The following is a 24,223-nucleotide window of genomic DNA, read 5'->3' on the forward strand; positions in this document are numbered from 1 at the left end:
TGTCATCTCTAAACTGAATATATGTCCTGTCTTGAGCAAAGTGTTGGTAGCTTTTCTCTGAGATTTAATGGCTTCCTGTTTCAGAAAAAGGAAACTGTCCTTTTCAGAGGCGGATTTCTCCTGTTCTGTGTGTCTTGACATATTTAAACATCCTGTCGTCTTGTTATGTAGCCACAGCTTCTGTAAAGCCTGTCTGCAGGAATGCTGGAAACATAAGGACTCAAAGGAATGTCCAGTTTGCAAGAAAATATCTTCAATGGCTGATCCACCCTGTAACCTGGCCCTGAAGAACCTGTGTGAGACCTTCATGGCAGAGAAACATCGGAAAATGGATCCCATGGAGGCCGCCGAGGAATCACTGACGATCTTGCAGGAGAAACTAAAGGTCTTTAATGACGTCAAAACAAAGTGTGAGCAAGCAGCAGAACACATCGAGGTCCAGACCCAGCACACGGAGAGGAGGATTAAGGAACAGTTTAAGAAGCTTCATCAGTTTCTGAAAGAGGAAGAGGAGGCTAGGATCGCTGCACTGAGGGAGGAAGAGCAGCAGAAGAGTCAGATGATGAAGGAGAAGATTGAGGGTCTGAACAGAGAGAGATCAACCATTTCAAACACAATCAGAGCCATAGAGGAGGAGCTGAGAGCTGAACACATCTCATCTCCGCAGAACTACAGGGCCACAGTAAAAAGAGTCCAGTTCACACTGCAGGACCCACAGCTGGTCTCGGGAGTGCTGATAGATGTGACTAGACACCTGGGAAACCTGGCGTTCAGAGTCTGGGACAAGATGAAGGACATTGTCTCCTACGTGCCTGTCATTCTGGACCCCAACACTGCCCATCCACAGCAGACGCTGTCTGATGACCTGACCAGCGTGAGACCTGGAGAGAAACGGCCGCGGCTTCCTGACAACCCAGAGAGGTTTGACTGGTGGTCCGGTGTCCTGGGTTCTGAGGGCTTTGACCCGGGGACTCACAGCTGGGATGTGGAGGTCGGGGACAACACAGACTGGACAGTAGGTGTGCTAACGGAGTCTTTCCAGAGGAAAGGAGACGGTGAGGGCCCATGCTGGAGAGTCGAGTTATATCAAGATAGATACACGGCCGAGTCCTCGGGATCAATCACTGATCTCTCGGTGAATCCGAAACCCTGGAGGATCAGAGTCAAGCTGGACCGGAACCGAGGTGAGCTGTCCTTCTCCGATCCCGATACTAACACACGCCTGCACACCTTCACACACACCTTCACTGAGAGACTCTTTCCATACGTTTATAATGGAGGTGGTGGTACTGTTCCTCTGAACATGTTACCCAGGACGGTCCGTGTCAATACATACGACGACGACGACGAGGGGGAACGCTACTACATTCTAGATTCAACGTGCAACGACGAAATGGATCAATACATTTTCCATTAAAGGTAATTAAAATAGCACATCTCTCTGCTCCAAGCTTATTGTCCGGCCATCTTTGTGGCGTGACGCCATCATGCTGTGTAAATGACTCATGAGAGTGGAGAGGAGAGAGAGTGAGGAGATTGACATCAAGATGCTTCCTCTGGATGTGTCAGATGTCATGAAGAGTTCACCTTCTCCAAACCCATCAATAATAAACTTTATTTTATATGTAGCACCTTTTCATGGCATAAAATGAGAGCGGAAAAGAGAAAAACAAGAAACAAACATAAAATATCATTAAAACTGAGTAACATCAAGACAATAAAACAATAACAAAGAGCATGAAAACTGCAGCAAATCAGGCAGAACAATGTTTTAAAAGCTGACCAGGTGGTTTCTGAGCGGTGCTTTAAAGACATATACAGGGGGGGACTGTCCCTAGAACCAGGAAGCTTCTTCAATGACCTCTGACCTCAACGCCACTGATAACCTCTATACCTAAAGATAAGGACCAACCCTATTCTAATTAGTTCACTAAGTGCTCTTATCATCATCATCATAAAATGGACACAGAGCCGATTTGCTCAGACACTATGACGTAGAATTCTCCATTCATTGTCAATGGGAATGTAATGTTTGTGTAGGTTAGGTCTACACTAATAGCTGGATATAGGAGGGGCCACACATGACCCTGTGTGTGTGTGTGTGTGCGTGTGCGTGTGCGTGTGTGTGCGTGCATGCGCGTTTAACTCTTTATAGGCACAGAATCAATGGCTTTGACCTGAAGGGCGGGCACACACACACACAGTCACGCAAATACATACTAACATGTTCATGCACAGATTGACGCATGCAACGCCCTCCTGTAGACACACATACACGCACATACACATACATAGTATAAGTCATGTCATATACTGTACTTCAGCCCATAGTCACGTACCAAGGCCACGTGTTTGTAGCTATTCATCAATACCTTTTACATAGCAATGGCACAGAGGAATACCAATGAGAAGATGGATTTATGTGGCTGCTATCGATACCAGAACACCCTCTCATATTGCCCAGATCCAAACATTGTAATAAAACCAGACTTGATTGATTCCACTTCATTTTTCCCCCTCAACAATTATTTGTCAAGTGAAGGTTTCTAGAGAACTTAAGCTCCCCGTTCCAAATGCAGTGTTATACACATTTAAATTCCATACACTTACAAACCAGTGGTCCTCAGGGTTCACTGGCTTTTTTTTTCGGGGAGTAGGGGGGGGGGATTAGCTACTGTAATCATTTACAGTAGCTAAGGAGTAAGGACACCCTGTGATAAATGACTCTCAAAGTGGATACCCTGAGATAAACGATGACCTGGACGGCTGTGACTTGAATGAAAGCTTTTTAAATGATTGGATTTCCGTATTCTACTGTTACGTAATTACTGTAGGACGGTTAACCCATTCTGACCTGAGATCAGATTCTAAAAATGTCTATTACATCCTGACAGTTTCATTATTAACCCATTCTGACCCGAGATCAGATTCTAAAAGTGTATTCGATTTTTCAAAAATAGCAGACCTACAAGCTCGTATCGCGCCACTCGGTGGCGCGATATGAGCTTGTAGATCTGCTATTTTTCAATAGCTAAAGCATAACATGATGCTGACACCAAAATGGGTGCCCGTTCAGAATGGGTTAAGGATGGCTTTTTGCTGTAGGGAGAAAACCACAGCCATTTTAATATTTCATAGGCACCCTGCCTTCATCCTGCATTGGTACGTACATTACTGAGACTACGTAATGTATATCGATCTACAGCAGCTGGATGCCTATAGTATCTGTTTATCTAATCTTTCTGCCTTTCTGTCTGAACTCTGTCTCTTCTCACACTCTTTGTCACTAATACTCACTGTGCATATTTTGTGCTCTGATGTGCCCTTGTTTCTGCTGTATTTTAAACATCATGCATAGAAACGCACTCACGCACGCACGCACGTGCGCACACACACACACACACACACACACACACACACACACACACACACACACACACACACACACACACACACACACCATATGGATCTGGCCTGCAGGGCCCTCTGCTCTGGCTGTGCCCATGGCTTGTGACACACGCACGCACACACACACGCACGCACACACACACATGCGCACACACACACACAGCCGTGGGTGCGTTAATCCAACAAATTTACTCATAGGCATCCGTCCATCAGTGATGACGATGGATTGCGCCTGAGTGGTCATGTTTTCTTGCAGCGACGGCTGTGGCTGGACAGCCCCGCTCCGGAGTGGAGTTAGCGATGCAGACAAAACGAGAGGGGACTGGCACAGGAGTGGGGGGGCTGCTCCACGCAGTTTCCTCTTCTGTCTCTTCGCCTGCAACAAGGAGATGGCCGGGTTCGAATATTAGTATTCGTATATTTGGTTTCCAGACCTGTCAGCAGTACTACAGTAGCTACTCACGATGAAGAGCCACTGTGCGTGATGTGCATCACACAGTGTTCATTGAACTCTCTCAGAGAGAACGGATCACATGACACTGATGCAGCAATTCTTATTCCTATTGTACCTGCTATTCAATTCAAAACCGGGGAAAGCGTGTTTTAGATGATAGTGTTGGCGGCCTGACGAGACATCAGTATAGGCCGCCGTGGTCACCTGTGTTTTAGATGATAGTGTTGGCGGCCTGACGAGACATCAGTATAGGCCGCCGTGGTCACCTGTGTTTTTGTCTATAAACGGAGCCGCACTGTACAGTATAGTTGTGAACGTACCTGCCGCAATTCATTGTGAACAGAGCAGCAGCAGTCGCAGCTCTGCGAGGTCGGGCCCACCATAGATATATATATATATATATATATATCTATTGTGGACACTGAGCGGACACCAACACAAGGCAGTGTTCAAACTGGGCCGGCACGGCCGTTTATTATAGTCAGATGCACTTTTCCGTGCGTGGCGTCAAAGGAATAACTCAAATGTCAATTATAACAAAAAACTCCGCCTCTTCTCTGGCGGGGGGTTTGGGTAGGGATCTCTTCCCTACCGGGCTTAGTGCGCCACTAGTGCTATCTCACTCTGTCCCCGGGTTTTGACAGGGGCTGTCAATACTCTCCTGGGGAGGAGGAAGTGTCATCGGTGTTCATTCGTCCGGGGTAGCGGGTTACCTACAGGAGGAGAACAGGCGTTTTAGTTTCATGCTCAGGTATACAGTATATGTCTGGTGTGGTGTGAGAGGGTGAGGTGTCGCTTACCGCCAGGCATCTCCGAACTGTCCCTGTCAGTGGGGAAATGAGAGCAGGGGCAGACATCGCTTCCTTTTTAGCCTGGCGTGGGCGAGTGCACTTGGCCTTGGGCCAATAGGCGCACTTGGCCTTGAGCCAACAGATAGGCTGGGTAGTAAGTCTGGTCGATGACGAGGCCGAGTGGGCGTGTCCCCCTTGGCCGTGCTCTGCCTCCTCCCCACTGGCTGTCTGGGCTCTTACGCTTACCTGGCGGGTGGTTGCCTAGCGACACCCCACAATATATATATATAAGAAAGCTAGATGGCTCACCTGCGCTGCTGACGTCGCTACGTGGCGGCCATCTTAATTCATCAAACGGTTTGGTTTGTTATAAACGTCAGAGACGTCCGCATACGTATATGCTTTTATATGACGTTCATGTTAAAAATCTGCCATTGAACATACTGTACTGTAGCCCGAAGCAAGATGGCTGCCGGGTGAACTACGTCAGAGACTCCGCCTTGAGCCATTTAGCCTTTAAATATGTCTATGCAGCCCACTGCACCCTCGCGTCTCCTGACTCCACGTTAGCCTACCCTCCAGCAGAGCCGTTGGGAGGTGGGGCACGTGTGTGCTAGCAGCAGCCACCACCGGGCTCCGCCAAACTTTGTTCAACTCCACTGTCATTGCATCTATGTATGTATTTATTTTATTATTTTATTTTATTATTTTCAGTGGAGTCAGGTTAAGAATTTAATTTAGACTTACAATTAACTACATTTGTGGAGGAGGAAGACAGACGGCTGTTTAACCCATTCTGACCTGAGATCAGATTCATACGAGGTTTCCGCCGGACACACACTGGTCTGATGAACCCATTCTGACCTGAGATCAGATTCTAAAAATGTCAGTCGTTCTTCGATTTTTCAAAAAATAGCAGACCTACAAGCTCGTATCGCGCCACTCGGTGGCGCGATATGAGCTTGTAGATCTGCTATTTTTCAATAGCTAAAGCATAACATGATGCTAACACCAAAATGGGTGCCCGGTCAGAATGGGTTAAAAGTGCACAAACCAATATTTATTTACAATATAAATTAACGTACTGTATGAATCAAAACAAACAAACAGTACTAAGGTGGAGTGTGTTATTCAGTAGATCAGTAGTGTCAGTGAGTGGATGTGTGGTGGTGTAGTGTGTTATTCAGTAGATCAGTAGTGTCAGTGAGTGGATGTGTGGTGGCTGTAGTGTGTTATTCAGTAGATCAGTAGTGTCAGTGAGTGGATGTGTGGTGGTGTAGTGTGTTATTCAGTAGATCAGTAGTGTCAGTGAGTGGATGTGTGGTGGTGTAGTGTGTTATTCAGTAGATCAGTAGTGTCAGTGAGTGGATGTGTGGTGGGTGTAGTGTGTTATTCAGTAGATCAGTAGTGTCAGTGAGTGGATGTGTGGTGGGTGTAGTGTGTTATTCAGTAGATCAGTAGTGTCAGTGAGTGGATGTGTGGTGGGTGTAGTGTGTTATTCAGTAGATCAGTAGTGTCAGTGAGTGGATGTGTGGTGGTGTAGTGTGTTATTCAGTAGATCAGTAGTGTCAGTGAGTGGATGTGTGGTGGTGGAGTGTGTTATTCAGTAGATCAGTAGTGTAAGTGAGTGGATGTGTGGTGGGTGTAGTGTGTTAATCAGTAGATCAGTAGTGTCAGTGAGTGGATGTGTGGTGGGTGTAGTGTGTTATTCAGTAGATCAGTAGTGTAAGTGATGTGTGGTGGGTGTAGTGTGGGGTGTTGAATGGTGCAAAGATGCTGCTGCTCTCATGGAAGGAGAGACTGAGTGTGGCCACACCCAGCCTCTTATAGTGCACCCTGGGAACACTGGCCAGGTGCTCCCAATGCACCCGATTGGAAACTGGGCAGGACCTGTGGGAAGCACAAGACTAGTCCTAACCTAACAAACCACACAGGCCCTAGTAGACCAACTACAGCGGATATATACAATATACATACATGAATACATGTACTGTATGTATGCATAATGCATGCATACACATCAGTCATCTTCTATGTCCAACGCTCTCACCCTTTGAGAGATCATTTCTCTTATGTGATAGTGCCTGAAGGTGCACTATTAGGCTCAGTAGAGACAGACAGAGTCACTTAAACTGAATAGGAAAATGGAGAAGAGATGGGCTGTGTCTTTCTGTCAGGGTCAGGCTATGGATGTCAGGGTTGTGGAGCTGTGTATGAACTCTATCACCTTTTTACTTAACAAAGAAGCTAAACCAATGAGCCACAGCCACACCCCTACAACCACAACAATAGTAATTGCTCGTTCACTCTTAGTACACTAATACAGTGCTATAATTTATGGTTAAATTAAGACCCTATAACTCTGAGATTTACAGACCTATAAGGGTCCATTTGGTTCCATAATCCATATTTATAATGGGGACCCCTTGAATCCTCCTAAAAAGGCTCCTGGAAGAAGAGACCCTACTTTCAGAACCACATGTCTACTCTACACTATTCACGACCAACTGTAGGGGACTACATGTGGGTGGGGGAAATTAGACATTGGCATAGAACAGAAAGATCTTTTTGAATGTATTTCTTTACACGGCTTGTCCTGTCCTCACCGTGCCCCCTATAGAGCAGCTCTGCAGCTTCAGCATTCTCCCACCCAGCAAACACCAGGACCAGGACAATGGACCCCCAGGGCGTTGATGGGAGAGGCGGGTGGGAGGCTGGGAGCTGGTGGTGTGTGGCCATGTCGCACTATGCTGATCATCAGCACTTTATAAAGCCCCGGCGAGCAGCAGGCACTGGGAGCATTCTGTGGAATGGATGGTGCTGGAATCGCCCGACCCCACTTGTCTAAAACGGAGAATACACTGTGGCAGAATACCTGAGCATCGTGACCGACCCAAAACAAAGACAAATCTTAATTGGGTATAGAGACTCGGTGAGCACATGGTCTTGCGATCGAGAAAGGCTGTCATAGGCAGACCTGTCTCCCTAGGGAAGACAGACTATGCACCCACTGTGTGTGTGTGTGTGTGTGTGTGTGTGTGTGTGTGTGTGTGTGTGTGTGTGTGTGTGTGTGCGTGTGCGTGCGTGCGTGCGTGCGGCTGATAATGTCCGCTGGTGTGGGTGATTTGATTATAATGTCTACAGTAAGTATATGAGATTGTGTGGCAGAGGCTGAGGTCATTTGTTTTGACAGTCCCTGCTGTCTGTGGTCCGGTTAGGGCAAAGTGGGGGACAAAGGCCCTGTGACGTCTCTCTCCGGAAGGGCTTTAGTCAGATAAATAGAGTTCATTTCTTTTCTTTTTCTCCAGAAGGAAGCTTCTCTTAAAACAACTCAGCAGCTCAGCTCCCAATGACCGTGACCGTGGATGTTGGTTGTACTGTTAGCTGCCTTTGGGCAACAGTCGAAGACTGTGGTTGTACTGGGAAGCTCCCTAGTGGCCAACAGTGGAAGACTGTGGTTGTACTGGGAAGCTCCCTAGTGGCCAACAGTGGAAGACTGTGGTTGTACTGGGAAGCTCCCTAGTGGCCAACAGTGGAAGACTGTGGTCGTGTACTGTCGCATCTCCCAAGTGGTACTGTTTTTGACTGAAGTAGTGCACTGTGAGAAAAACAGTCATGCACAGTATGTTTAGGCAATCTTGTTTAGCTATAGGTACTGTATCAACAGACCACGTCACCATCCTAGAGCAACTCATTGAACACACGCACGGGGAGCCTTGAGGTTTCCTACTGATGTCATCATTACAAAGGGGTGTTCCTGTCATCAGAACTTAGGGCAATGGGGTAATGTTTGTTGGCCTCCTGGAGCCCCCTAGTGGCGGTAGCCCCAGGTAACCACCTGGTTCGGCTGCTGGGAATGAGCGCCTCTGTACTACGACACACTGCAAGCTGTACCCATGTACAAACAAAGTATGTACAGTACTATAAAATAAGCATGAGAAGCGGCTTAGAATCAGTAACACAAGTACGTCATTACCTCATCCTTATGGGTCAGTTATTGTGTGTCTACAATGCATCCTCATGCAAAGCCACATGTCTCCATGTCTAGCATTTGTTTACCAGAAAATATGCCTTAGTATAATATACCCCCGTGCATAAACTTCACTATACAGTTTAAGAATGTCGGCTCTGTTCCCAAGACCCGTAAACCGTCTCTCTTTCCCTCCCAGGTGGACAAAAGTGCAACACTATCCACCTATTGTCCGCAGCACAAAGTGCGCTTTAGTAAATAATACTCTGCTCAGAAGACAGACAGAGAGAGGCGTGTGAATGCTGCCGTGCTATTCAAATATATATTACCTCTTTCTTGGTCTCACTCTTACACCAAGAGAAATCCCAATTAAGGCTTTTTGCCAGGAACATCTCAAGGCCATTTTATTATCTCACACAATGCAGTATAGCTTGGACCACTTATCTCTGAGCAAACACACGGTTATCTTCATCACATATAGGAAGGTTATAGTCTTCATCACTTCCATCACTCCCTTTTCAGAGGGTGATCCCAGTGAGTGATCCCAGTGGAAGTTGGACAGACAGACAGACAGACCTGATCTAGTGATGTCTCAGATGAGAGAGAGAGAGAGAGAGAGAGAGAGAGGGAGGGAGAGGGGGAGGGAGAGGGAGAGGGGGAGGGAGAGGGAGAGGGGGAGGGAGAGGGAGAGGGAGAGGGAGTGGGAGTGGGAGAGGGAGAGGGAGAGAGTGTGAGGGAGAGAGTGGGAGAGAGATGGCGAATGGCTGAGCAAACACAATCGTCTGAGAAAGAAACGGGCGGAGACGGAGCAGAGAAACGAGGGAGGTGGAGAGACATTTACACAGCGGCCGGTTATATCAGTGCGGCTTTGTGTCTCTCCTGTCCATGTTTAGTAATGAGATTCACATCTCTGTATAGGGCGGGGGGGGGGGGGGGATTCTCAGGACTGCACACATTGCCAAGGGTACGGGACGCTCTGTAACTAGCTCTGCCCTTGACCCTATTTCATTATTTTTGTGATTATGATGACTGGTGTCATGCTTAAGAGTTTTTGAAGAGTTTGTTTTTATTGTAGGATTAAAACTAAACGTGGAAAGGAACTGTACGCAACTTAGGTGGCTGCACCGACAAATTGTCCATCCCAGGGGGAGACATTTTCTTTTTTGAGCGGTGCCTCCACTCCATTACGCAGCTATGTGTGTACAGTATGTATGTAAGTATGTATGTGTACACCCCCACACCCTAACGTGTCCACTGTCCAGTAGAGTACAGCACAGCGTAAAGTGCCACAGGGTACACCACAGTACGAGCCCTGGGCGCGTTCCTGGGGGTCTGGATGTTCCCGGGGACCCCCACACGCACGCACGCACGCACGGACACACGCGAAGGGCTGCGCAACACCCACGCTCAGACACCCGGGAATAATAAGAGCACAAGCTGCGCTCCGCAGCTGGGTTCCATTCATTATAGTGGCAGCGAGCCAATTCCGTCCCCAGTGTAGCCCGGCCCTTAAGTGTCACCCTTCTCAATTCGTCTTTCCAAGGGTCAAAGTCAACTTACCTACAGTCATTTAGGTTGTCCGATTAGTTAGATGTCAATCATCTTTAACGAGGTTGTCCTGGCGGTCACTTTTCAACGACATGTTTTGTTTTGAATGCACCGTCTTCCTGTTCTGGTTGCAGGAAGGACAGATACCATTAAAAAAAAAACATATGGCAATAAAAAAAAGATAATCATCTCACAGAAGTGTCACAGCTACAGAATCAGTTGACAACACAAATGGAGTTCAGGTTTCACTCCAGTCTAGAGGCACAATGCTGCCTCTATAGGTAATCACAGCTGTACATTGGTCTGTGTCCTTGACAATATTTGCGCGCGCACATGTGTGTGTGTGTGTGTGTGTGTGTGTGTGTGTGTGTGTGTGTGTGTGTGTGTGTGTGTGTGAGTGGGTGTGTGTGCGTGTGTGTCCTTGCATGTATCTCCGTGCCGTGTGTGACTGTTTTTGTGTCCTTCACGATGTGTTTGTTTGTCCTTGGCCTGTTTTACATGGCCATGCATGTCTCTTAAGGCCCTCGTGTCTATCGATCTGTTTTCTGTCTTTCATGTTTTTCCTTCTTGCTGTCTATGTCCATGTTTCTGCCTATACTGTATGTACAGTATGTACAGCATTACTGTTTTGCCGAACCAAGTAGATCAACGGCTAGTTATGGTGGCTTCATATTTAATGGATGATGGTTCCGGTTACTCTCTGTGTATTTTTGGTTTGTCTCATGGCTGAGGGTCCCAACTATATCTGGTATAGGTTGGCGACTGAGATCCTGTAGTAATTTCTGTACAGCTTAAAAGGCTACTGTAGCGTTATGTTATCCCTGGAATTAGTACTACTAATTTAGCAGTAGTATTTTGAGAAGAAGAAGATTACCGGCAATCACAAAATACACACATAGACGGACTGCACAGACTAGCACACGGTTCACGCCTATATTGAGTTGGATTCGATAGCAACAGCACTTGTATTCCAGTCCAGTGCCTTCTTTTTCAGCACTTGTATTATGTTTCATTCTCACACATCCCCTAGTAGTGTTAGACGTAGAGGACTTGCGGTGGCCTGCTGCTGCCGTAATGCTTGTGTGCGTGTGTGCGTCCGTGCTTGCCTGCGTGCCTGTGTGTGTGTGTGCGTGCGTGTCCGTACTAGTAGATTTAATAATGTCAGTTTGACAACCAGGCTGTGCCATGCCTCCATGCCTCCATTCCTCCATGCCTACAGAGACAAAGGGTCAAGGGTGAAAAGACAGAACGGTTGGAAGGAAGGACGGAACATTGCCGCTTCAACCCGGATCTTATTTGAAGGAATAAAACACTATGTAACCCTAACCACTCTCTATGGTCGAGTATGTTAATGCAAACACAGTAGCACGGTACAGTAGCGCGGATTGCAATTCCGTACAGTACGTACACGCCTAGAAAACCCCCAAAATCCATACATATTACACTCCCCATAGACAATGACAATGATGAGGTGGCGCTGTCTCTACCAAACTTGAGCCACGGGAGACGCCAACCGAGCGAGCTAAAGCGTTGGAAGGTTTGGTAGAGCCGACTCAGCCCCGTCCGAGTTGTAACCCAATAGCACACCATCGTAAATAATGTCAAACCCGAACTCAGATTGGCAACTACTGTACATACAGTATTAGTGCAAGCCGCCGCGGCCTTAGCCACGCCTCCGTCCCGGCCAAAACAGTAGTCGTGTAATATGTACGTATTTTGGGGTCCGTGCTATTTCGCCATGTTTGGGTGAGATGGGGTTGAGCCAGCGTTCTGCTGCAGTGGTTGGAGGTGGTCTCCCTATATACGCTTCCATTGAGAAATGAAGACGCCTGACGGAACATGTTTGGTCTCCCACACGGGAGGCCGCGCGCATCCCGGGTTTGAATCTTGCGTAGTATAAAAAAAATAATGCATTGCAGCTTTAAGATAGCTGGCACATTTTCTGGTCTACCTCTGACTGTTTCTTTTCTACTGTTGGGAAATATCCCTGAAGAGTTTCTAATACATGATAAATATTTAATCAAGATCCTCTTAGCATCAAGTAAAAAAGCGATCACACGACGCTGGTGCCAACGGGACCCACCAACGAAAGATCAATGGATGGACATTATTGAGGAACTGTATGCTATGGAAAAACTAACATTCATACTTCAGACTACAAATTCTATAAAAAGTGGGAAAAGTGGAATCTCTTCTCTCAGCCTAGCGATATTGCAATAGGATTTCACTGAATGTTTTTTTGTAATATGAAAAATGCAGCCTTTTTTCTTTTGCTTTTTGTCTTTGTCTTTTCTTTTTTCTTTTTCTTTCCGTATAGTCTTGTTTATTGTTTTTCTTGTCTGTTCTTCCTTCAATAAAAATTAAGTGAAAAAAAAAAAAAAGATAGCTGGCAAAATGGAGATGGAAAGCAGACTCATGGATGGAACATGTGACACATGGCAGATAGAGCCTGCTTCCAGTCATCTGACCCTTAACCTCTAATGCCCGAGTCAGCGAGGAGAGGTTAGAGGAGGAGGAGGAGGAGACGTCTCAGCCTCCTGGCCAGCCTCAACTCTTCCATCCTGTGCTTTCATGTTGTCATCATCAACACCATGCTCTTCCTCGTCCGGGTCATTGTCTCCACCAGGCCGAAGGCATGGGGGGAGAGTATGTTTTGCACTCCGTCTGTCCGTCCGTGTGTCCGTGTGTCCGTGTGTCCGTCCGTGTGTGTGTCCGTGAGCAGCTAATCTCGGCCACCGTTAACCCGGTCGATGCCAAATTTTGCACACACACTACCTGGATGCCAACGATGAACCTCTGCCCCAAAATTTCCAGAACGGCCTGTTATAGCGCCACCAGGAGGCCGCTTTGTGCAAAACAAGTTTTTGCACAGTACACCTACAGATTTTGTCCAAACATCGCGCAAATTGGTACACAGTCTCTCTAGAACCATTCAACGAAACGGGTCTTTCAGATTTATCAGACTCCATCCTGATTGGTTAAGATTGGCTTCCAAAGTTCACAGGAGTGCTCAGTTTCAAACGAAATGCTGCAAATCATGAACACATCGCGTGATTTCCGTGAAATTGTGCACGCACATTCCCACTAGGCCGAGGAAGAAATGCCACATGAACAATTTCAACTCAGCCTCAAGGTGGCGCTATAACTGGCCGAAAAGTGTTTTACCTCTAACTACACGGATCTGTGGATAACTTTGTATGCCAACTCCCTAGTTTACTTTTGTTGCCCTTTTATCCAACCACCAGATGAAGGCAAGCTGCAATGTCCTACATTCCTATCCTGGTGGAGACCTGTGCCCAGAAGGGCACTTTTTCTAGTTTATGTCTGACTTTCTGCCTGGCCAGCCTGGGAGAGAATGGGCCATGGCAAATTATTATTGTCTCCCTCTTTGCTTCAGCATACAATAGTGTGTACTTGATATATTATTTGCATGCGTGCGTGCATGGGCCCGCGCACGTGTGCGTGTCTGCATGGGATTTACTGTAGATCAACTACTGTACAACTGATTCCCGAACGCGGCGCGGCTGCGGCTCACCACTCCAAGAGATGGGTCGAATGCGGAGAGCAAAGCTTGCATACAGCTCTGTATGTGAAAGATAGTAGGACTTTAACCTTCAACCATTCATGCTAGTGTCGTAACTCGACCTGTAATGACGTTTCTCAGAGGCGCTCATGTGCTTTAAAGGTATATTCAGTGATTTCACTCAAAAAACCTTAGGTTTCGTTTTTGGCTGTGGGACCCAGCCTTTCGTCCAATCAGGATAGAGAGTCAAAAACGAAACCTAAGGTTTTTTGACCCCCAGGGGTTAACTGGGGACAGGGAGGAACTCCTTATATGGCCAGCACACTCTATAGTAGGGAGGATTATCACAACAAAACAAAAAAATAAGTGATATTTGAATTAAGTGAAATCACTGAATATACCTTTAAGTGAGATCTGTTGACGATACGACATGGTCAGCGATGCTGCCTCTGTGTCTCCCTGTTGGGATGGACGCCGCCGTGACCACGGGTGGGGACGTGCATGTCAAAGACACAGAAGACCACTTTCAGTGTGGATTGGATGGCGGAGAGATTTATGCACGTTTAATAGCAGCACAGTCTGTGACATTCTGGATGGTGAAATATGGAGATGCTGACATTTGCGTGGGGCAGTTAATTTTGTGGTGTGTGTGTGTGTTTCTGTCTGTACATGGCTGTTAATTGTGTGTGTGCGTGCGCGTGCGTGTGCGTGCGTCTGTATACATGGCTGTTAATTTTGCGTGCGTGCGTGTGCGTTAATTGCAGGGACGGGGGACGGGGGGGGGGGGCTGGGGTCATTTATGCTCAAGGTGCTTCTACTCATTATACATAAAATAAGTTGAACCACTTTTACCCTGGAAGCTGAACTGGATCAACGTCCCGCATCTACCATGCCTGCTCCGTCCTTTGGGGGAGGAAATTGGTCCTTTAATGATTAATGATTTAATGTTGAGACTTCCTTTTTCTTCCTTTCACGGAACAGTGCAGGATTTGTGGGGAGAGAGAGAGGCAGTGGAAATGATGAAACAAAACACATTGATTGATTGATGCCTCACTGCATCATTGGACTGTTGAAAAAAAGTTGAAGCGTGCTCAACTTTACGTAGTGCCTATGGCAGGACATCGGGGTAGCTCAGTCGGGACTCGGTAGAGCATTCACCTTTTTCCCTTTCATCCCACGATGTTTGTAACCCAGTGTCAATTGTCTAATAATGTAATCCTGGGCGCTACACTCAGTCTGCCAACCTGGGGGGAGCAACAGACTGTCCTCATGCTTTAGCACTTGCCTTTGAACCACAAGGTCATGGATTCGATCCCGGGCACTGCCAACTCGGCATACTAGCACTAGCCTGGTTAATAAACCAGACCGAATCAGCCGTTGGCAAAAAAGTTTTGCCTACCGGCGGATTTCGGTCTGGAGAGGCTCAATTGTACGCCCATTTTCTACACACGAGAACGTGGGCGCCCAATAGGGACACGGTATGCAATATGGGCGGGCTTTGGTACAGTGACGTTCAATGCTTGAGACCTTTGACTGACAGTAGCTCTGACCAATTGCGTCAAAGAGAAAATGTTTCCCTGGAAATGAAATCCAAGCTGAGCCTCCCCAGACTAATATCCCGCGGATCCGTGCGATATTAGTCTGGTTTATTAACCAGGCTATACTAGCACGGCTTGGGAGCGGCAAGTCGTGCGGTAGCGTTAGTTCTAGGGTAGTACTGGGAGATGATGGTAGGTGTAGCGCTCTACCTCAACAATTAATCTCCCAAAGGTCTAGCGCATTAACGGGGATATACTCCTACATTCTCGGCTGATTTCCGACCTAATTACATGACACAGTAACTTTGGCTTTGTCACTGCTAGTGTGAACGCAGCATGAGAGTCCATGTGGTGTCTACACTCTTGGAGTTAAGTTAGCGCCTACAAAAATGTGTCAACAGCCTCTGGAGGTGATTACTCTGGATCTACAGTATATTTCTCTATCTTCTCTCTCTCCACCTCGACCTCATCCTCTCAATCTCTGCTACTATCTCTCTCTCTCTCTCTCTCTCTCTCTCTCTCTCTCTCTCTCTCTCTCTCTCTCTCTCTCTTGACAGTGAGAGTAACACCCAATTAGACATGCCAGTGTAATTGGCCCTGTCCTGGGGGTTAAATTGACTAACTAGCTTTGCTAGATGTCTAGGAATCTGTGTGTGTGTGTTTGTGTGTGTGTGTGTGTGCGCGCGCATAAAAGCGTGTACACATACACACTTTTATGGTACAGTATGCATAATGAACATACTCCTGTGCTAAACACAGTATGTCTAAATCAGCACTGTGTGTAGTATGTGTACAGTACTGTACCATATGTGCACTTGTTTGCTGTTTGTGTGTGCGTGCCATGAGTGCATGTGGTGTGTCAAAGCATATACAGTAGGTTATGTGTGCAGTGAGCACCGTGAATAATGGAAAGCTTTAAGGCGTACATTTTCCTGCCTGCAGCATTGTGCTTCACAGTGGTGGAAAGCAACAGAACGTACTTTAATTAAGTACTGTACTTGAGTACAATTTTGAGGTATTTGTACTTTACCTGATTATTTCCAATACTTTTACTTCCACTCCACTACATCTCAGAGGCAAATATTGTACTTTTACTTTGCTAATTTTGTTCGAAACTTTAGTTACTATAGTTACTTTGTAGATTTAAATTATTATTACAAACCATACATTACAACCACTTCAGCCCTACAGTATGTACATTTCAGTTATTTCAAATTAGCTGATCTATAAGCTCACAATGCGTTGGATTGCGATTATATTACCGATTATATGACAAAGGTCTCAATGCTAGTGTTTGTGTTGTTTTTTTGTTTTTTATCCCACGATTTTGCAACCCACGTGTCACACGGGTGCAATTTCTTTATAATGGATATAATCATATAAATAACAGTTGTGTACAATAAAAGCAAAAATAGCCGATCTACAAGCTCACAGCGCATCACACTAGGTTGCGTTGGGCCTTTAGTCTGTCTGGAAATCATCACCAATTAACACAAGAGCTCCTACTACACTGTCAAATGCTCTCCTGTTCATTTATCTCTAGTGAAATCGTTCTCCTGGTGGCTCTTCAGTTCACAGACATAATTAAGGAAGCACACGCACGCAGTCACGCACGCACGCACGCATGCACGCACGCATGCACGCGCAAGCTCGCCCCACTACACAATAATAGACGTAGTTTTACACATGCAACTTAGCTGGATGCAGTTCATAACTGACAACACTGCCTGTTAATGTCAACAGAAGCGTGTGGTGACTGACTGTACTTATGAGCCTCCCACGGTCTGCGCTGCTGTTGTGGTGCCAAACGACAGAAGCCATCTCTCCTGGGTGTGCACACGTGCAATCTGTCCCATATGGCACATAGAAGACAACGTACTATTGGACGTATGCATGTGTACGAGTGGCAGTGAGTGAGTGAGTGAGTGAGTGAGTGACTGTGTGCGTGCGTCAGAACTGTGATTCCACCCCTGACCCCCTGCATGTTGTCTCAGTCACGTGTCTGTGCTTACCGGCTCTGTCTCACGCACAGATGCACTATACATCATCTGCTATACACTGTCACATACTGAGTGTTCATTTGACTCTTGAACCCCAGCATTCATATTCTGGGTACAACATTGGCCAAAGATTGATGCTCCATGAGCCCACACACATGTGACGTACTGTATTGTGCACTTGTAGCTCGGATATTTTGGCCGAAGAAATCTTGTGTAGAGGAAAAAAGGAAATCCAACTCGGGTCCATTTTACCAAGAATTGAGGTTTTACGTAGTTAAGGATTAATACGTTCTCATAGGTTAATTAACAATCTTTCTGCTCTCTCTCTCTCTCTCTCTCTCTCTCTCTCTCCAGCTGAGTGTGCGGCCTGGATGCTAACACACCCACATCGGTCTGAGCCTCCTCGTGGTGTGGCATAGCAGAACTTTGCACTGAACCTGGAGGGAGGCCTGTTGCCGTGACACACAGAGCATGGACAGGAAGAGGAAGCGGGCGCCAGGCTCCGAGGCCGCGCTGTTAATACTCCTGTGTCACCTGACCTCAGCCCTGGAAGTGCCTCTTGACCGTAAGCCCCGATCGATGATCGATCATTGTCCCATTGTCGCGTTCAATCTGATTACTCAACCATTACACTGAGGCTCAGTTCAATTTCTAACAATTGATTCAGTTTTTTTATTTTTATTTTATTTAACGTTTTATTTTAAAAATGTATTAAAGGTGCAGCAAGTGATTTTCTTTTGTTAAAGTAAGTATTAAATAGCTTTATATTCTAATAGTAATTATTGCTATAGACTGTTTGCCCATCTCCCCTTCTCTCCAGCTCTTACAGAAAATGCCTTTTCAGTGCAGGATACGGAAGGATAATTGTATCCATTCAGGTTAAATGTATTTTCTATTTATTAACCCATTCTGAACGGGCACCCATTTTGGTGTCAGCATCATGTTATGCTTTATCTATTGAAAAATAGCAGATCTACAAGCTCGTATCGCGCCACTCGGTGGCGCGATACGAGCTTGTAGGTCTGCTATTTTTTGAAAAATCGAAGAACGACTGACATTTTTAGAATCTGATCTCAGGTCAGAATGGGTTCATCAGACCAGTGTGTGTCCGGCGGAAACCTCGTATGAATCTGATCTCAGGTCAGAATGGGTTAAAGAGCTGGAGAGACGGCTAAGATGCCCGTTATGAAGCAAACAATATAGCAATGCTTTTTTTGTTAGCTAAATTTGTATTGGCCATTTTGCATATCAAACCAAAAGAGATAAACATGCAACAATACCTTCAAACAAATCTTAAACATTTATATATGAACCAGAATTAAACTCAAAGAAGGCAGAAAAAAAGAAACAAAGTTTGTGTTTAAAGTAAACTAAAGAATATCACTTACCTTTAATCTGATGGAGAATTGGAGCATAACTGAGAACAAGCATTCTATTTTTGGTAATCAAATTGAAAGATTTTCCATACACATTTGATTGAAATTATGTTGAATTGACGATTGTGAGACTTGATTTTGTTACACACTAGCTGGTCTCAAATTTTAAGCATTGGCAAAATGGCAAAATAAATCTACGGTGTTTCAAGACAGCCTTTGTGTAAATCAAGCTAGTATGTTTCTATGGTTTATCATTTCTCTATATTTTCCTAGGGGTTGTCCTGCGTTTTTAGCATTGCATGGTGGTGGTATTCATTGATGAAATCACATGAGGAACTTTCTATCTATCCATGCACATACTGTATGATGTACTTTTCCTGGGTCAAACTAATATGTCTTCAACTACTTGTCGGGCATTGATTGCAACTCAAATACAATTTGAACAGTGGCCTTATAGATGACAAATTATATAAAAAAAGAAAATATTGAATCCAGAGAGATTTTTTTTTTTAAAGTGCCAAATATAAGTATCACTTCCCCTCCCAAATTTTTGTTTCTGATCGTAAAAGAAAGAATGTCTATGTTTAGGCAGCCGAACACAGTGCAACCAAATGCCCTGCGAGTACTTGAAAGTGCCTCTGTTTGACCCATTACTTGCTGTCCACTCCCTGTAAACTAACACCCAACCTCTCCTCAATATTCCTTCACTGTGATATGGCGCCTCACGGTGGACATAAAGCTAAAGTACTGGAAGGATGTAAGTTGGCTGCAAAAGGGCCGCCGTGCCTTTCTCTGTGTGGAGTTTTATCTGTTATAAAACTTCTCATGTCGGTGTGTGGTTTTGGAGTGGTGCCAAATTTGCATGCCGCCATATTATACGATCCCTGTGTTGCACCGTACAATCCCTGTAGTGTTCATTTTAGCTGTGAGAGCGTGCCGTGTGCACCCTCTCAGAGTTAGAAATGGATTAACGAGGATTCTGGGGGATTTTATGCTCTGCTAATTCACTAGCTTGTTTTGTTTTCCGAGTCTTGCTTGCTGGCTTGTCATTTCACTGAATGGTTGCTGAGCCAGTGGTGAAATAATAACTTCTACTTTAGTTTGAGCGTTTCTGTTGTGAGTTGGTCTAGATATAGGGATTCTAATGGTACACACAGTGACATCCTGGGTTCATTAAGACTCAGATTTGTTTGCAGTGTGTGTCTTTTCTGTGGAAAGGTTTGATCGAGTGACAATTCATGCATGCTGTCCATTCACCCTCTGTACAACAAGACAAAGACTGAACGAGCTTTGTACTATGATGGAGTGTGTGTGTGTGTGTGTGTGTGTGTGTGTGTGTGTGTGTCTGTGTCTGTGTGTGTGTGTGTGTGTGTGTCTGTGTGTCTGTGTGTGCTGTGCTGTGCGTGTGCTGTGCGTGTGCGTCATAGGCCTAATACTAGTACGACGATGATGCTTGCCGAAAATAACTAATTTTCATGCACAGCACATCAGTTATTTTTGGTAAGCAACAGCGTCGTATGATGCAGCATAAATGAACCTTTTTTCCCCCCTTGTCCCTGTGCTCCTGCAGTGCCCCAGCCCCCCACTATCACTCTGCAGTCCCCTAAAGACTACATCTTTGACCCCCGGGAAAATATTGTCATTCACTGTGAGGCCAAGGGGAAGCCACATCCCAGGTGAGGAATTCTCTTTGTGCGTGTGCGTGTGTGTGTGTGTGTGTGTGTGTGTGCGTGTGCGCGTGTGTGTGTGTGTGTTCATGTGCGTTGTGCACATGCGCACACACTCGCACAGACACACACACACACACACACACACACACACACGTGCGTGCGAGTGCATGCATGCACTATACATAATAATAGCAGTAATACGATTTAAGAGAAAATGCATGACTTATTCATGCAAGCTTTACCATCACACATGAACTGTCAACTGTTACCGACCAAAGCCCTATATTTGCTATTTATTTATTATTATTAGTTTTAGAAAATGCCACAGTGGACCGTGACCCTCCAGAGCTTAACACTGATAGCTATCAAAACAAAGGAACAACTCACTAATTGAAAGATCCAAAAGCATATTAAAAGCAGGTGCTTCTACGCAGGTGAGTTGCCATGACAATCAAGCGATTAAATAGGAATTCCCTCGGAATTAGGAATTCAGCCCCTTGTTTGCCCAATGTAATCTAAAGACGGCATGCTTCCAATGTTATCTATGCAGCATACCGGTGAGTTAGTCACATTCTGTTCATTGAAGAATAACAATGACATTATAATCTTTTTGGACCATCTGTGAGAGGTTTTAATGAACTATATAGCAGTCAAAAATAGCGATAATCAAGAATTTGAGCCAATTCATCATCAGTTTACATCATTAGTTCATTAGGACTGAGGCGGACTCCAAATCTGGTGCCTGAGGGTAATTTAATGCCAGAGAAGTGAAAATAGAAATACAGATCACCATGGCAACCACTGCCATGGAGACCAATGTTTTAGAAACCTGGCAGAACACATTAACCACAGTTTGACAGATCTGTTCCCAGCCTTTGAACCAAGTCAATTAGAATCAATCAGTTTGCGTGTCATGCACTCTGCAATGAATACAAATGAGTCTTAAAAATGAATAGAACTGAATGGTTCCACATCATTTTAATGCTTTTGGGTACAGCTACTATTGTTTGTTTTTCACATTGATTTCAGTGCCATTTCTCATGACTTTTATACAATTATAATCTAAGCATTTTGTCTTACAATAAGAGAGAGAGAGAGAGAGAGAGAGAGAGAGAGAGATGTTCCACCCACTTCAAATTAATTCAACTAATTACAGGGAATAATAAGCAACAGTCTGTGTGAATACTTGAACAATCACACTTGATTTGTATCAGACAATTTAAAGCTGACAGACTTTGTTATTAATATCCAACATTCAGAACAAAGTTCTTCTCCTATAATTTCATGAATGATTTTAAACCTGCACGTATATGATTTTACATTTTACCAGCCGATCGACAAGTTCACAATGTGTCGCACATTAGTATGTGTATTTGTATTATGTATGTGCATTTCTACATTGTGGTATTGATATTTTTAAACATTTTGAGTACTTTTGAGTCTCTTGAGTAACCAGCAGCGTTTTGCAATAATATGAAATGGAACGGGATAAGCTTTGGAGGAACGTAACATTAACTACACTTATGTTGTTCTTGACGAGCGCAGCTTCTCGTGGACGAGGAACAGCACGCACTTTGACGTGGAGAAGGACCTGAAGGTGTCGATGCGCCCGGGCTCCGGGACGCTGGAGATCGACATCAGTGGGGAGAAGGCGGAGGCCTACGAGGGCACGTACCAGTGCACCGCCAGCAACCAGCACGGCACCGCCTTCTCCAACAACATAGTCATCAGACAGTCCAGTAAGGCCGCTGAACTTTGCATTCCATTAAATCAGTTATTGTAACCACTTAGGGCTCAGTTGCACAGACACCTTACCTCTATGCAGACAAATACACCTTCTTCATTGTCTCCACCAGGCCGAAGGCATGGGGGGAGAGTATGTTTTGCACTCCGTCCGTCCGTGTGTCCGTCCGTGTGTCCGTGTGTCCGTCCGTGTGTCCGTGAGCAGCTAATCTCGGCCACCGTTAACCCGGTCGATGCCAAATTTTGCACACACACTCCCTGGATGCCAACGATGAACCTCTGCCCCAAACTTTCCAGAACGGCCTGTTATAGCGCCACCAGGAGGCCGCTTTGTGCAAAACAACTTTTTGCACAGTACACCTACAGATTTCGTCCAAACATCACGCAAATTGGTACACAGTCTCTCTAGAGCCATTCAACGAAACCAGTCTTTCAGATTTCTCAGACTCCATCCTGATTGGTTAAGATTGGCTTCCAAAGTTCACAGGAGTGCTCAGTTTCAAACAAAATGCTGCAAATCATGAACACATCGCGTGATTTCCGTGAAATTGTGCACCCACATTCCCACTAGGACGAAATGCCACATGAACAATTTCAACTCAGCCTCAAGGTGGCGCTATAACTGGCCGAAAACTGTTTTCACCTCTAACTGCACGGATCTGTGGATAACTTTGTATGCCAACTCCCTAGAGGCCAAGGAAAAACATTTGCCTGGAATTCTTCACATCTGCTCATCCTGGTGGAAACCTGTGCCCAGAAGGGCACTTTTTCTAGTTCTATACTAGGTCCGTTCCTTTTTCTGTACACCAAATCTCTTCAACGAAAATAGCATCTCTACTGAGCTCTTTATGTGCTTGTAGATTTGCTGTTTTCACTCAAAGTTCCCCCAGAATAGGGACACTTGGGTATGGCTTAAACTGCTCCTCAAAAGCCTCTTTATTTTCAACACTGATGCGTGCAGGATAAATTAATGATGGGGGGACTTGTATTGTTATCCCATTCTGACCGGGCACCCATTTTGGTGTCAGCATCATGTTATGCTTTAGCTATTTAAAAATAGCAGATCTACAAGCTCATATCGCGCCACCGAGTGGCGCGATACGAGCTTGTAGGTCTGCTATTTTTGAAAAATCGAAGAGCGACTGACATTTTTAGAATCTGATCTCAGGTCAGAATGGGTTCATCAGACCTGTGTGTGTCCGGCGGAAACCTCGTATGAATCTGATCTCAGGTCAGAATGGGTTAAGTACTAACTGCAGGTCTTTTTAATATACAGATGTGCAAAGGTTCAATGTCATCAAAGCCTGCTTTGATGCGTCGTGTCTCTTGATGTAATCTGTGATGTTTCCGTGGCTCACAGGGTCTCCCTTGTCTCTTGATGTAATCTGTGATGTTTCCGCGGCTCACAGGGTCTCCCTTGTCTCTTGATGTAATCTGTGATGTTTCCGCGGCTCACAGGGTCTCCCTTGTGGTCAAAGGAGAGAAACGAGGCCATCATGGTCCAAGTCGGGGTCTCGCTGTTGTTGCCATGTCAACCCCCCGCTGGTCTGCCCCCTCCCGTCATCTTCTGGATGGATAACAGTGAGTTTGTCAAATCAATCTATACATTGTATATAATCCCTCAATATGCCAAATATCTATTTGAATGGCTATGCTGGTAGTATGCTCTATGCCGGTGGTTCTCAATAACATGCGGTCCCGGGACCCCCTTGGATTCTTGAGTGGGGGGTCCAGGGGCTCCACAGCTTGTGGATCTTCACCATCATTACATGTGCGATTAACACTAGAGAATGTGCAAGAATCACTGTTATCTCTACCCCTCTCTCCATCCCTGTTCATCTCCCCCTCCACCCATCCCAGACTTCCAGAGGCTTCCTCAGGGCGAACGCGTGTCCCAGGCCCTGAACGGGGACCTCTACTTCTCCCACGTCCTGTCGGAGGACACCAGGAGTGACTACATCTGCTACGCCCGCTTCCCCCACACGCAGACCATCCAGCAGAAACAGCCCATCTCCGTCACCGTGCTCGACAGTGAGTCTCCAACACTGCATGCGGTCGCCAGATGCACGTGTTTAATGTCCAGTGACATGGAGGTCTCTTGTCTCCAGTCGACGAGTTGTATTTCAAAATGCTATGCTTGAAAATTATGATCAAATTGCTAAGTCGGTAACTCTACAACTTAACCACTTCATGTGGTTAAAG

General features: G+C 45.7%; 2 protein-coding genes across 2 annotated transcripts in view; both read left to right on the forward strand.

Moving 5' to 3' along the window:
* Nucleotides 1–256: 256 nt before the first annotated feature.
* LOC310853153 (E3 ubiquitin-protein ligase TRIM35-like) lies at nt 257–1,417 on the forward strand (the record flags this gene model as incomplete). The annotated part of the gene is made up of 1 exon (XM_083757392.1): nt 257–1,417. One exon carries the CDS (start codon nt 257–259, stop codon nt 1,415–1,417), a length of 1,161 nt encoding a protein of 386 aa, XP_083613518.1.
* A 16,263-nt stretch (nt 1,418–17,680) lies between these two features.
* The window catches only part of LOC310853612 (neuronal cell adhesion molecule-like), a 44,289-nt gene continuing 37,746 nt past the window's right edge, over nt 17,681–24,223 (forward strand). Inside the window, exons 1-5 of the mRNA XM_083758004.1 lie at nt 17,681–17,797; nt 20,179–20,284; nt 21,824–22,017; nt 23,480–23,602; nt 23,882–24,052. Coding sequence (XP_083614130.1) covers nt 17,704–17,797; nt 20,179–20,284; nt 21,824–22,017; nt 23,480–23,602; nt 23,882–24,052 — 688 coding nt within the window. The 5' untranslated portion in view covers nt 17,681–17,703. The remainder of the gene's footprint in view (nt 17,798–20,178; nt 20,285–21,823; nt 22,018–23,479; nt 23,603–23,881; nt 24,053–24,223) is intronic.

The sequence above is a fragment of the Protomyctophum parallelum genome (genome assembly GCF_964188405.1).
Source record: "Protomyctophum parallelum genome assembly, chromosome: 22".
In the NCBI taxonomy this organism is placed as follows: Eukaryota; Metazoa; Chordata; class Actinopteri; order Myctophiformes; family Myctophidae; genus Protomyctophum; species Protomyctophum parallelum.